General features: G+C 53.8%; 1 protein-coding gene across 12 annotated transcripts in view; it reads left to right on the forward strand.

The window, feature by feature from the left end:
* The window catches only part of PPP6R2 (protein phosphatase 6 regulatory subunit 2), a 49,097-nt gene extending 35,872 nt beyond the window's left edge, over nucleotides 1–13,225 (forward strand). For 3 of the 12 annotated variants that reach the window (XM_081330799.1, XM_081330801.1, XM_081330800.1), the window contains 7 exons: nucleotides 1,292–1,431; nucleotides 3,281–3,462; nucleotides 4,834–4,996; nucleotides 5,915–6,003; nucleotides 6,714–6,921; nucleotides 11,608–11,739; nucleotides 12,006–13,225. In XM_081330799.1, the coding sequence (XP_081186925.1) occupies nucleotides 1,292–1,431; nucleotides 3,281–3,462; nucleotides 4,834–4,996; nucleotides 5,915–6,003; nucleotides 6,714–6,921; nucleotides 11,608–11,739; nucleotides 12,006–12,057 (966 nt within the window). In that variant the 3' untranslated portion in view covers nucleotides 12,058–13,225. Of the gene's footprint in view, nucleotides 1–1,291; nucleotides 1,432–3,280; nucleotides 3,463–3,556; nucleotides 4,144–4,833; nucleotides 5,070–5,099; nucleotides 5,848–5,914; nucleotides 6,004–6,319; nucleotides 6,922–11,607; nucleotides 11,740–12,005 lie in introns of those variants that run through there. The other 9 variants (XM_081330802.1, XR_014026850.1, XR_014026851.1 and 6 more) reach the window with 9 other exon arrangements.
* The last annotated feature ends 539 nt before the right edge of the window (nucleotides 13,226–13,764 follow it).

Below are 13,764 nucleotides of genomic sequence, written 5' to 3' on the forward strand. Positions count from 1 at the left end.
GCATCAATAAGAACAAATTTTAAAAAACAATTTAAAAAGTGAGAGACGATATTAAAACTTGAAAGAATTAAAGAGTTTTAAAGCTTTAACCTTCTGGTAACGGCAGCCATCCCCAGGGTGGCTTGCTCCTTCCCCTCCGAGCCCCGTGCCAAGTCAGCGGAGTCCTCGAACTCTTCTGAAGGGCCGGAAGAGTGGCGGGGGGTTGGGGGTGGGGTTCACAGGGTGAAGTGTTCGAGGGCAGGGACAGTAGCAGAGAAGGCTCTCTTCCTGGACCCTGCCAGTTGAAACTTTCCACAACAGGATCCGCAACGTACCTGACCAGGTGGGACAGAAGCGTGTAATTGGGTTGAGATGGCTCCCTCAGGCCATCTGGTCCCGTGCCAGGAAGGGCCTTAACGGTGGCACCTCGGTTAAGGAACTGGATCCGAAAGCCAGTGCAGCTTGCCTGGCAGAGGTCTTTATGTCCCTCGGGACACCAAAGAGTGCTGTGGCATCCCATTCTGCACCAGTTGCGGCTTCTGGGTACTCTCCAGGGGTGGCCCCTCGTAGACCTCCTCACGCCAATCCATGCGGGAGATGACCAGCGTAGGAGCGGCTGGAGGAAGGGCCTCCCAGTCCAGAACAGGGCGCAACTGGCACACGAGATGAAGTTGCGGAAAGGCCGTCCTCGCCACCACTGCCCTCTCCTCTTTCAGCAGGAGTCTCGAGTCCAGGAGGAAAACCCCCCTCCCCGATTGTGTGCTGGATCTGTAAATTACAGGTGGTCCCGTTTACAGTCCAAAGGACCCAGCCCGCTTCCCTGGGTCCAACAAGATCAGACTCTTTCCCGGGTATAAAAATATTCTTCCCGCACCTCCAGTGGAGCTTAGTCTCTCTCAGTCTGCAGTTGGGAACGGATCCGAGCGATTTTGAAAATTCCTCGGTGCAGCCCTGAGGACAGAACTTCACGTAGAGTCCCCCTTGTCCGAAAGGTGACCTTAAAGAAGGGCACCACTGGGCACAATAAAGGGCAGGGAAATGCCGAGGCTTTCGCTGCTCACCCTGCCCCGAGGCGGGCCGTAGTAGCCGCTCTAACTTGAGGATGGGTCGGGGTCGTCCCTCCACGGAGGCTTCGGAGGTCTCCCTGCGAGTTGCGGGGAGTGACGGGACAAGAGGTCACCTGGGCGCCTTCCCCTGCGAGGCCTCCAGCACCTGCTCCCTGTGATTCCAGGCCGGTCCCCGTCCCCGTTGCATGTCGAAGGAAGGAAAGAAAGATCTCCTGGTCTGAGCTGGTCTTCGTCTCTTGCTCTAGGCCAACGCCTCCCTCTTTGAAACCTGCTGCAGCGAACGCATTCAGCAGTTCGATGACAGCGAGGAGGAGGAGGAGGAGGAGGATATCTGGGAGGAGGAGAACGACATAAACTATGCAGCCCAAGCCAAATCCAGGTCGCGGTAAGGTGGAAACTGGAAATTGCCCCTTATCAGCTGGAACATATATATATATATATATATATATATATATATATATATATATATATATATATATATATATATATATATATATATATATATATATATATATATATATATATATATATATATATATATATATATATATATATATATATATATATATACAAGGGACGCGGTGGCTCAGTGGGTTAGGACGCTGAGCTTGTCGATCGGAAGGTCGGCAGTTTGGCGGGTCGAATCCCGAGTGCCGCGTAACAGAGTGAGCACCTGTTACTCGTCCCAGCTTCTGCCAACCTAGCAGTTCGAAAGCACGTAAAAATGCAAGTAGAAAAATAGGGACCACTACAGTGGGAAGGTAACAGCGTTCCGTGCGCCTTTGGCGTCTAGTCATGCTGGCCACATGACCACGGAGACGTCCTCGGACAAGCGCTGGCTCTTCGGCTTTGAAACGGAGATGAGCACCGGCCCCTAGAGTCGGAAACGACTAGCACGCATGTGCGGGGGAACCTTTACCTTTACCTTTACTATATATATATATATATATATATATATATATATATATATATATATATATATATATATATATATAATTTATTTTAATTCAATTTATATCCCGCCCTTCTCCGAAGACTCAGGGCGGCTTACAAGCTTAGCAGTAGCCTTCATTCTATGTATATGCCTGCTTATTAGGGCTTTCATACACCCCCCAAGCGGCATTATTACAAAGTCAGCTTATTGCCCCCAACAATCTGGGTCCTCATTTTACCTACCTCGGAAGGATGGAAGGCTGAGTCAACCTTGAGCCTGGTGGGACTCGAACCTGCACTAATTGCAGGCAGCTGGTGTTACTTAAGGAGGCATTAGCCCACTGCTCCACCAAGGCTCATATACACACACACACACACACACACACACACACACACACACACACACACACACATATATATATATGTGGTTCGCAGTTGGGTCTGGGGTGCGTCCCTTGACTTGTTCAGCCAATGCGGAGACTGCCCACCTCACTGCGGCAACGCTGGGTGGCGTACAGTCAAAAAGATGAAAACCACGTAAAAAGATGAAATTTCAATAAAAGGCAGTTATACCAAGGACAGAATAATTAAAGGTTTAGAAAAAAGGTGGGGGGGTGGGGGGAAAGGGCCTTAAGGCACCAATGAGCCCCAGACGGGAGAGCTGGCAGAGCCGGGCTCTCCAAACCCTCCTGAGAGGCTGGGGGAGGGGGGCACTTTCCACAGGGGGAGGGCAAAGAGGAGAGGTCTGCAGCACCCCTCCCCTGCCTGACCCATGAGTGTTTTTAAAGTATAAATAAAATAAACGTCGTGCGGTGGTTTGGTCGTATAAAGGGAATGGATGAAAAGGGCAGTTTTCTGAGGAGAAATGAGCTGGTCAAAGGGAAAGAGAGAAGACCAGAGGAGGTTCTGACTGAAGTGGGAAATTCGATGGTGTTTCAAACCGCGCAGAGTCGCTTAGCTCAGGCGGGGGAGGGGGGCTCCCTTGCCCCAACACAGAGGAGCTCCTGCCCGCGTCTGCCACCTGGGGCCAAGCCTGAAGGGAACGGCTGGGCAGAGCTGAACGCTGCAGAAGAAAGCTTCCTTGGCTGCCCGCCTGCCCGCTGCGGTGCTCTCTGCGGGTGCTGCCATCCTCCCGCCCGTCTCCGCGGCTTCTGAACCGGGGGGGTGGAGGGAGACCGGATGTTCACCGTGCTCACCCCAGAGTTGCCCTGGCGAGTCTGCGGGTCGAAGACCGACCCGGATGTAAACAGAGCTTGTGTGTGCAGCTCCTTATTTCTCTCTTTGTTTCCGGCTCCCTTTAGCTTTGGAGGACTTCATCCTGTGGCAGGTGCAGGCAAAGGGAGCCTGGAAAACGGGGAACACGACGGCTGCATGGACTCCGGGGAGGAGGAGGAGGAGGAGGAGGAGGCTGCGAAGGGGTCAGCTGGCCCTTCTGAGGACCCCTGGAAGGCAGGAAACCAGGCCGCGGATCCCTCTTCTGAAGGTAAAGACGTGGGGGACAGCAGGCAGATCTCCGGGGTGTTTGCTGCACATCCATGATGGCTGCGTCCTTTTGCAGATCCTGACTGGCTGTTCAGGATCCTTCGTTCCTCAGGGCTGCCAGGTTAAGGTCTTCATGGTGGGACCCCAGGACGGTCCGCTGTCAAGCAAAGGGGGAGACGCACACACGCCTTAATTCAGTTCCCCTGAATTCGCCAAGCACGGTCTGTTTATTTTACCCGGATGGGAGACCAGTTGAAACTAGTGCGGGGACCCACGTGGAGGAGATCTTAGCGCCCAGGGCCGCCCCAGGGGTCCCTCGATGGAGAGGCCCACCTCCCAGACAGGAGCCGTGGCCCCCCGAGGGTTGGCCTGCGCTTACCTGCCCATCCACCCTAGAAGCTGTTTTTTCACAAGCCAGCCGGAGCTCTCTCTGTGGGCCACAGCTGACCCCTAGCCCCCCTCCCCCCCCCTTAGTGGCCCTGCAGTGTTGGGGTTTTCCATCCTTTGCAGGCTTCACAAAACTGAAAATCCATTTCTGCCAGCTCGAGGCCTGGATGTGGGCTTAATTGCGAGACACTTTCTAAGAAAGAGCAAAACCAAGACTTAGGCGAGCACCTCCTATTCGACACGGATACAGTGGAGGAGCTGTCAGAACCAGCATCTCGTTCTCAAGGTCCCAAAGGTGCTTTTCCAAAGGGCGACTGGACTTTCTCGGTTTTTTCCTCGAAAAAGTTTTGCTTTGCATCCAAGAAGAACTGAAGAATCTTCTTGGAGGAGAAGCGAAACGTCTTCAAGGAAAGAAACCAGGAACCTCTGGGACCAGCACGACCTGGAGGGTGGAGAGTCCCCACAGGCATTTGGCCAGGCCCTTGGGGAGGAAGGCCCTTCCTGTGGCTTTCGGGGCGTTTGTTATAGTAAGAAACCGGCCGTGTAAAAGACATGCAGCTTCCCCACTGAACTCGCGATCTTTGCCCAGCCCTTGTTCAGAGTCGCCCAGGCGTGGCTGCTGCCTTCCCCTCAGGCGAAAGCTGAGGAGGCCCTTGGCCTTGGGGGCCAGGCAGAGGGTCGCAGCCTGGCTCCAGCCGGCCCCAGATACGCGCAAATTAAGTGGCTAAAAAGGCTGCGCAGGACAGCGAAGGGCGAAGGGTGAGGCGGCAGATCTGGAAAGGACGCTGGCTGACTTCCCACGTTCCCAGATTTGGTCCAGGAGAGCCGTGAGGGGCGCCCCGTGAACCCTCCTTCCAGCCCCCCCTTCCCAAGTTCCTTGCAGCACCGAGAGCTTTCTGCCAGCTGGGCTCTCCTGGGCTTCCCGACGGAGTCGCTGACCGCTGCAGCCCCGGCCGGACAGCACTGAGGCCCTTGTGTCTTGCAGGGTCTGGGTGGAGGACGGCAGCTGAGCCCGTGAAGTCCAAGCCTCCGGCCTCTTGGGTGGCCACAGACAACGGGTCCAGCGTGTGGGATTCCGTAACGCCCGGCACGAAGGCTGCCGATGAGCGAGGCTGGGCCAAGTTCCCGGACTTCCAGCCCTTCTGCTGGTAAGCGGACCGGAGGACGTCCAGCCACAGCCGCTTGGCAGCCCGGAAGGCTCAAGCCAGGGGGGTCCGCCGGGTGCAGAGGTTCATTCCCGGTGGCGGAAAGGAATTTGGGGTGTGTGTCTGAAACTTGAGGGGGAACGTAGGCACGGACGTGGAGGAGGCCCCTCCGTCCCTCTGTGTGCCAGTTTGGGCAGAGGGTGTCACATTCCGACGTGCTGGGCGGCTCTGGGTGTTAGTTAAGAAATGGCCCCTCCAGGGCCAGTCCTGGCAGGGATCTGTTTCGTGGGAAGCAGCTGGAAGGTGGGTCCTGGCTTCCTCTGGGTCACCTGGGGACAAAGCTTTGGATCGCTCTTCTGGTGGCCGTGGCCCAGGCCATTGGGGCAGCTGCCGATTCCACGTGCCCCCATTAGGAAATGCCTCCTTTTTCCCAGCCATTTCCAGCTCCTGCCTTGGCCCCTCCCGGCCACCCCCTGGCTTTCTCCCCCCCTCTGGGCCCTTTCCTGACCTCAGGGTGGGGCAAGCGCAGTCCTGGGGGCTGCGTTTCAGGGAGGAAGCTTGGACCAGCGTGTCTTGCTCCCCGCGGGTGCTCCTTTTCTCTCTGGGTGGGGTAGGCGAGGGCAGCCGGGGCGAAGAGGTGGAAGCAAGCAGAGCGCCATTGCTCTCGCAGGGGGGCCTCCGGATGGGGACCCCCAACTGAGGGCCTAGGCAGCCATCTCAGGTCTTCCCTTCGGACGACTGCCCGGTGAGCCTCAGTGCAGGCCGAGATCTTGCCTCTCTCTCCTGGGGCAGAAAACCGGGGGAGGAGGAGGCATCTCGTTTCTCACGGCTGCCCAGAGCGCCTGGCCCGGAGCTGCTGCAGGGCTCTGGCAACCCAGGGCCTGCAACCCTCCACCCCAGAGGCCGGCTTTTCCCTTGCAGCTCCGAAGCGGCTCCCAGGTGTAGCTCCCCTGTGGACAGCGACGGCCACGATTGCAAGGGAAGCCCCCAGCAGAGCCAGGAGGAGGACTGTAAGTGGCCGCGGTCCCCTGCTTTTGTACCGTCAGCAGGGGGTGTGGCAATTCTGCAGCCTGGTGGGGGTGGGGGGAGTCAGGTTTACCTTGTGCCTGTGCCACGCGAGAGGCTCTGGGATGTCTCGGACTCGGGAAGGCCCAAAGTTCCCTGGGAGGAGTTCTGCTGGGAAGACCTCCCTCCCTCCCCCCGAATGCCTTGCTCGGATCCCCACTGCCGGCTTTGCCTGCCTGCCCGCCTTGCTCCCCTGGTCCTGTGGCCTGTTGCAAGAGACTAGGCCCACCCCTGGCTATGGCAGCCCTTTGCCTTCACCAGCTGGCAGCTCTGTTTTCAGCAAGGTGTAGCAGAAATGTAGACCTCTGCCAGCTTCCCCCTCGGAAGGTTGCTGAAGGGAGTGGGAAGAAAATGGCTCGCAGAGAAGGCAGCCGAAGGCCTCGGAGGGGAGGCTTCTAGCCAGGGTTCCCCCTCTCGGGGCCCTGGAACAGGCGGGCGCTTGCCTCGGCCCCACCCGGCCGGCTCCCTGGTGGCTGCCCAGGCAGCTGGCCCTGCCGCACCTTGGCTGCTTGGCTGCTCCAGTCTCTTGGGGGGTTCTCCCAGCGAGCAAAGGGGCCTCCCTCGTCTTGAGAGCTGGGCCTGGGCACAGGCGGCGTGGCCCGCTGGCAGGGGAAAGCCCCGCGTGACGGGGCGTTGCGCGCTTCCCCTTGTACAGCGAGCGCTGCCTCCCCCTGCACCTGGAACGTCTGTGTGGCACGGAAGGCCCCCTTGGTGGCCTCAGACAGCAGCTCCTCTGGCGGCTCAGACAGCGAGGAAGAGGAGGAGATGGCCAGCAGGGCCACAGCAACCATCAGCGCAGGCTCAGGCCAGGACACCCTCCAGCTGGCTGTGGATGCTGGGAACGAAAAGGCCCTCTTTATCAGGTGCGGAAGTGGTCAGCAGGCGGCTGGGGCCAAGTGCCCCAAGGCCCTCTGGATGTCTGGGCAGCGGGCCGGAGTCAGGCCTGTGGCCCAGAGTAGCCGGGGGGGCGGGGGGGAGGGTGTAGGAAGCTTTGGAGAAGAGAGAGAGAGAGAGAGCGCCCTTTGAAGCAGCCAAAGCTTCTCGGGGCGGGGGGGGGGCTTGTCAGTTGACTGGACCGCGTCGTCCAGCAGCTCTTAAAGTCATTTGTGACCCAAGGGCTTGGGAGCTTAATTTCCTCCCCTGGCATTTCATAAATAAATTGCCTACAACATGCACAGCAGCAGAAGCCGCTAATTCTCTGATCAGGTCCAGAGTGGAGGTGGGACCCCAAGAGGATACGGGAAAGCCCCCCCCTCCCCAGAGGAGAGTCTAACCACCCTCTCTTCGGCACACACGAGGCCTTGGCCTGGCGGCCTCCGACTCTTCCTGGGGAGGAGTGTGTGTCCGTCCGAGGAGGACGTGGTGGGGCATCCCTGGGGTTTATTGAGAGGGCTTTAAAGGGAAGAAGAAGCAATTGGGGGGGGGGCTAGTAAATGGCTTTGCTCCTCACGGGCCCTGAAAGACGACTGGGCTTCAGTGTGGAAGCGGTTGGACCTTCTGAGTTTTCTTTGCAAGGATAGAGCCAGCACTGCGCTTGTTTTTGGCTTTTTTTAAATAGATATTTTATTGGTTTTTAATTATAGCAACCTCCAGTGCCTGGTGTACAGCGTGTTGTCTTGGTTTATATTTTAACAAGAAAAAAAGGACAGCGATAATTAATTAGCAGTCAACAATGATTAAATTTTGATAATTCCATAATTAATGTATTAATTAATAATGCATTTCTTTGATCTTCCCTTCTCCCATTTGTATTTTCTTTCTTCAACCTTAGCCAAAATATAATTCTTAATATTTTCAATATATAAACGATTAGGTACAGGCATTTTTATATTTATACAAATAATAATAATCTCTATATAAATTTTTTTCAGCTTATATTATTCTCATAACCATCATCTCATTAGTTCAGCATACATCCTATTTTTATAATTTTTCTTTGCTTAGATTCCCTTATGTTCAATCTAATTCTTATCAGCCATAATTTCTTCATATTAGTCATCTCACTGTCTAAATTTTCCCATTTGGGTACATCATCCCAATATTTTATGTCATGCATTATAAAAATACTATACTTTTTATCTATCTTACAGTATCTAGATATAACATCCTTTTTAATCAGTTTGTATTTTACTTAAACATTAATAAAAGTTACATCAACCTACTATTTTAACATTTGTTATATCATAAAACATTCTATATTACTTAAATCTCATTATTCTTCTTGTTATAAGGCCCCTTTATGTTCAAAACTCTCTGTTCTTTTAGACACATTCAAGCAAATATTTATTCACGTAATAGTCCATCTGGTAGGGCGAGTCAAATCTCTTCTATCTGTCTCTGATCTTCTTATTTTGCCAAGTAATTTTCCAAGTTGATGTAATCCGCTTACCCAGCAGTTCCTGTATTTTTACAAATGTTGTTGGGAATACAAAAGACGAAGTAAGTAAGATAAATTCTTTCTGTCCCCCAATAGTTTTCCTAATAATTCCATTTTTCTTGTTGTATCAGAACCTTGTAGATTTTTTCCTGTTTGTGTCATATTGTAATTCTTTTCCTTTGTTATTTCATCAATTTGATCATACTCTTCTAGTTTGTAATCTGCTGTCTGATTTATTTGTTCCTTTGTTGTTATTTCCTGGGTATTTTTTAATTGTAGATTTAGATTAGAAATATGCTTATTTAAATCCTCAAAGTTGTTTCGAATTTTGTCGTGGTTTGAATCTATTGTCAATTGTATTTGTCCTAACATTACATATATTTTCTCCAGGAAAGTATTTATCTTGCCTTGAAGTATTGCTTCTGGAGGCCCTTGATTTTCCAGGCTAAGTCCTTCAGGAAAAAATATTAAATGTGACATCCTGTCATTTTTTGATAAGTGTGTGATATCCAAGTTGTCTCCCTGTTTCAAATAATCTTTCATCAATGTTTTAATTCAAAAGTCAATTTATCAGTCAGTGAAAATTACAGATTCAGTATATTAAGCCACTTTAAATCCTTCCTGCAAATTCTCCTCTAAAAGATTAGCCAAAAAGCCAAGGTTTCCCTCCCCCCCCCCACAATAAACAGGTTTATGCACCAGTCCAGGCTTTTTTTTTCTTTCAGACACTTTTTAATCTTATAGCTGGCTCTTCCTTTCCTCCCAGTTGTCTTCAAGGTTATTTGCAATTCAAAGGAATAACTTTTTCTTTGTTTCTGGGCATTCTGCCAATTTCTGAGTCCTTATTGTTAGTATTCTATTCTCTGATTCTCCACTAGGTGTCAGCAGTTATTTCTTCTTTCAGTTTTTCTCTCAATCAAAAAGTTATTTTTGTTATATATTTTTATAATTCCATCCGAAATTTTTTAGAGTATAATCTTGACAGTTTTTCAGTTCCTAGATTTGTCCAGACTGAAATATTTTAAATCAAATTTTAGTATATCTCTTTCCACCTTTTATGTTAATTCGCCGCTTCCATCCGTAAGGGAATGGGGATATAGTCCCCTCCCTTCACTTCTGGAGGTTTTCTTGCTTTGGGGATATTTTCAAGGATTTCAATAGTAGATAGAAGAAAGAAGATCAGTACTCTCACCAATTCCAAGCAGTATGCTGACTCAGGAATTCTGGGAGTTGAAGTCCATGAGTCATAAAAGCCGAGCTTGCCTACCCCTGGGCTAGACGCTGATCTCACGCTAGCCTTTCTCCTGTTGGGTTCGGAGGGCCTTCCCGGACCAAACGAAGCGATTGCCGTCGCTTGGTGATCGACGGGGCATTTCCTAATGGGGTCTTAAAACGGGAACAGATTTAAACTTCACCACATGCCCTGTTTCCTGACCTGTGGAGCAGAGGCAGCAGGGGTGCTCAGGGCCGCCTGGTTGCAAGAGGTCCTGCCTTTTCCCCTCTCACCAACCTCCAGGTTCCTGGGGACCCTCGGATCCCCTCCTTTGGCACGGCTGCTCACCCTCTTCCCTGGCCTGCTGCTTTCCTGGCGCCCTGCTTCTTTCTGTCCCCCCCCCCCCAACTTTAGCTCTGACCGTTTCTGTTCCATAGATCCCAGGCACTTGCCTTTTGGGAGGCCGGAGCCTAGGGTGGCAGGAAGACAGAAATTTTACTAAAAGGTAGACGCTTTTCTGAGCTGCTCTTCTGTGGGGCTGGTGCAGTGAGTTCCCACCTTTGAATCAAATGTGTTGGAAATTGGAAAAAGGGCTGCCGGGCTCCCATTTCCTGGATGTTTCAGCTATATTGGAAGCTCCCCCGAGCCGTTTCCCCAGCTGCTCTTGGTTTTCACCACGTGTGGAAGCGGCCCTTCCTGTGCGTGAATGTCCACACCTGCCTGTGCTCTGGGTGGCCAGAAGATTTGTGTCTTGTATTTTTCCCTTAAGCTTTAAAAGCCAGCCTGGAACCTCAGAATCACCCACGGTCCCCCTGGGGGGCTTCTCTTTCCTTGCATCCTGACCTCCCAAGTGCTCCGGACAGGAACCGGGCCTTGTCGGCCATTGCTTGCGCCTAGAGGACACCACCCCTCGCCCGCGTAAGCCCTGCCCTCCGATCCTGCCCTTCGACCCCTGAGTTTCCCCTCAACCCACCCCAGTCTATAGTGATGCCTAGTGAGCATCATGAGGGCCCCCCCCGCCTCAGGAGCTCCGGTGCTTCCCATTTCCTCCCCATAGCCTCTGCGGTCGGTCGGTGACAGACCCGGCTCCTCCGGTGGCCTCTTCCTTCCGGTGTTTCCCAGCTTATTACCCGCTGGGTGGCTTCCTTGCTCTGCAAAAATTCTACGCTGCTGCTGCGTTCCTGGCATTCCCGCTACCCTCTGGCCTCTCTTCTCCTTCCCTCCCTACTAATTTACTTTGAAGCCCTGTAAATCAGCTTTGCAAGGTGCAGCCACCACTGGTTAGTAGCCCCTCCTGGTACAAATGCATCCCAGGCTGGAGAAACCCAAGTGGTTTCCATTCCGTTGTGCGCCCCCCCCCCCCGTCAAGTCAGTTATTCCTTTCTGTTCTTTCTGTTCTTCTTGCTCTCCCGGAGCCTCTTCAGCGGGGAGCCACGCGGAAAGGGCCACCCGTGCCTCAGTGCTTCCCGGCCTTTGTAGGCGCCCAAGGCTGCTTCTGGCTGGACCGTCCTTCCTTCCCGCGTAGATGGGGGGGTTCCGTTCCCCTTTCTCCTGGATCAGTCTCGGGGGGGCGGGAGATGAGCCAACCCTGCCTGGCGAGTGTTGAGGGTGTTCCCCCACCTTTCCTCCCAGGCTGTGTTGGCTCTTCCTGGAGGAGGGAAGGGCCCCGCTCGCTCTCCTGACCTGGCCTCCCCCTCTTGTGGTCCAGCCGCCTTCTGGTTCTGATTATGGGGTGCTCCAAAGCAGGAGGTGGGGATCCCTCCCGTTGCCTTTCTTGTTCCTCTGCCGTTGGCCTTAGGAGGCAGGAAGAGAGTTGCCCTCCTTGGAGGTTCCTAGCCCCCTCAACGGGTTGAGCTGAGTTTGCAGGCCCTCCTGGCCCTGAGGGGGCTTCACAGAAAGGGCCCAGTTGGTTTGGGGCAATAGTTGGCCCTTTCACCAGCTTCGCTTCTTCTCACCCAGCAGCAGCAGCAGCAGCTCTGTGACTCTTGACAAGCGGGCGAATCCTCTGAGGAGCGAAGCTGTCCTGGCGCTTGACCTTCCTCTAGATCCTGGTGCTGCGGCCGTCAGGCCAGAGGCCAAGCGGGACGGCAGGTGAGGGCAGGATTGAATGCTGGTTAAAGCCGGGCACCTGGCTGCTTGCAGGCTGCGCCTCGCCGGGGACGGAGGCCGGGCAGGCGGTGACGGGTGGGGCAGGGCAAGGAGTCAGAGGGAGGGCGTTGAGCTGAGCTCCCAGAACAGACTGGTTGCCATGGCAGCTGCCCATCGGCCTCTGGCGGAGAAGGAGAGCGAGCGAGCCTCTTTCAGCCCTCCGGAGGCAGCTGTTAACCTCTCTCCCCCCCCACACACACTTTTTGCAGGAATGAGGAGCCCCACCTTGCAACAGAGGCGCCACCGAAAGGCCCAGCTTGACGGGGGACGGCCCGGAAAATGACTGCAGCTGGGCTGCCCACGTGTTCATTGTGATCAAGGCTGCCTTCGGTGGGAACAGAGAGTAGTAGAGAGCGGGTCCCTCTTCAGCCGTGTCTCTCCGTGGCCCGAGTGCGGCGTCAGCTTCTCTTCCTCCAGCCCCCCCCCCAGCTCCATCCAGCCTTGACTGACCTGCAGCGGTGCCCTTTCTTGGCTCGGCTCGTGCAGGCAGGAGGGCCTGGCCGTGATCTGCCAGCAGGACCCCCTGGTTGCCAGGAAAGCACTGGACTGGCCCGGCGATGCTGGGACAAAGCTGGCGCTGGGACTCGCCTGCCAGCTTTTTATCGAGCAATAACGCCTAATTAGGAACGTGGCTACTCCGTGAGAAAGTTGGGGGCAAGGAGCAACGGGTAGCTAGTGGCCTGGAGGACAGAATTGCTTGCTGCTCTTGAGAGGCAGGCGCATCAGGTGAGGGACTTACATCAGCCGGCATCGTCCCTGGGAACAAAGGTGACCTTGCGAGAAACGAGGTCCTGCAGCGTTTCTGGGGTGGGGTGGTCTCTGGAGACTTCCCCTTCACGCAGAGTTTGATTCTTCCTTTGGTGTGTTTGATTTTGTAAAAATTTTAATAGAAACAAGAACTGCAACACTTTGCACTTTGGCTCTCATGCCAACCTCGAAAGTTGGAAGAGACATTTGGGGATGCCACGCCAGCGTGGCTTGGCAACGCCTGAGGAGCGTGAGCCGTGCCCTAGACGTGGACTCTGGGGCAGCTGGAAAGGCTCTGCGGGGGGCAGGGGCAGTCTCCCTCCCTCCCCCCCCAGCGTAAGAGTGGAGGGTGGCTGAACTGCTGCAGAATCGAGACTGTGATTTTGGCCCAGAGCTGTTGGATGGAATTGGCTCCTGGTGTTTCATGGCTCCGTGAAAGCCACCTGCTTCTTGCCAAACCTCAGTGGGACTTGCTGATCCTCAGCACTGGAGCCAAACATTTTGGGGGGGAGGGTGAAGAAAACGAGCTTAAATCTGACACGGTTGTAGTCCACCCCCAGCATAACAACGCTCCGTTTGTTTTTAGGAAAAAAACGCAGAATGTCTGTTGTCCCATGTTTTTTGCAGATTAAAGGGTTGGCCAGAGACCTTTGAGGATCAAGGCCAGCCCACTTTTCTCCCACGTGCGTGAGCTGTGTGGTTTGTGGTCAGGGAATTGGCAGCCGGGGGCCGTGCCCTGAGCTCCCCCTTAGTCTCTTGGAGGTCAACCACTCATATGTAGGTGAAAGCTGGAGTTCTTTGCCTAGAACAGGCATGCCAAACTGCCGGCCCACAGGCCGGATGCGTCACACCGAAACCGCACCCACCCCTTTGGTGGCAATGGGGAGAAAGTCCCGATAACGTCGTGCGGCGTCACGTAACATAGTGAGTTTGACATGCCTGGCCTAGAAGGACAAATTAATATAGTCCTCACTTAACAACCCCTCGTCTAGTGACCAAAGTTACAATGGTACTGAACAAATGATAACAGTTATGGCTGCTGCAACACCCTGCAGTCACGTGATCAAAATATGGTCGTTTGGGCAGCCCGCCCACCTTTATAATTCCAGGGTGAACTTCAACTCCTCCCCCCCACCTGTCGTTCCCCCCCCCACTTCTGCTCTTCTGGTTGCCCTGCACTCTGCTGCCCGTGCCACCCTCAGGATGACCGTGTGTGCCGGC

This window comes from Vipera berus (assembly GCF_964194415.1).
Source record: "Vipera berus genome assembly, chromosome: 6".
NCBI classification, from domain to species: Eukaryota; Metazoa; Chordata; class Lepidosauria; order Squamata; family Viperidae; genus Vipera; species Vipera berus.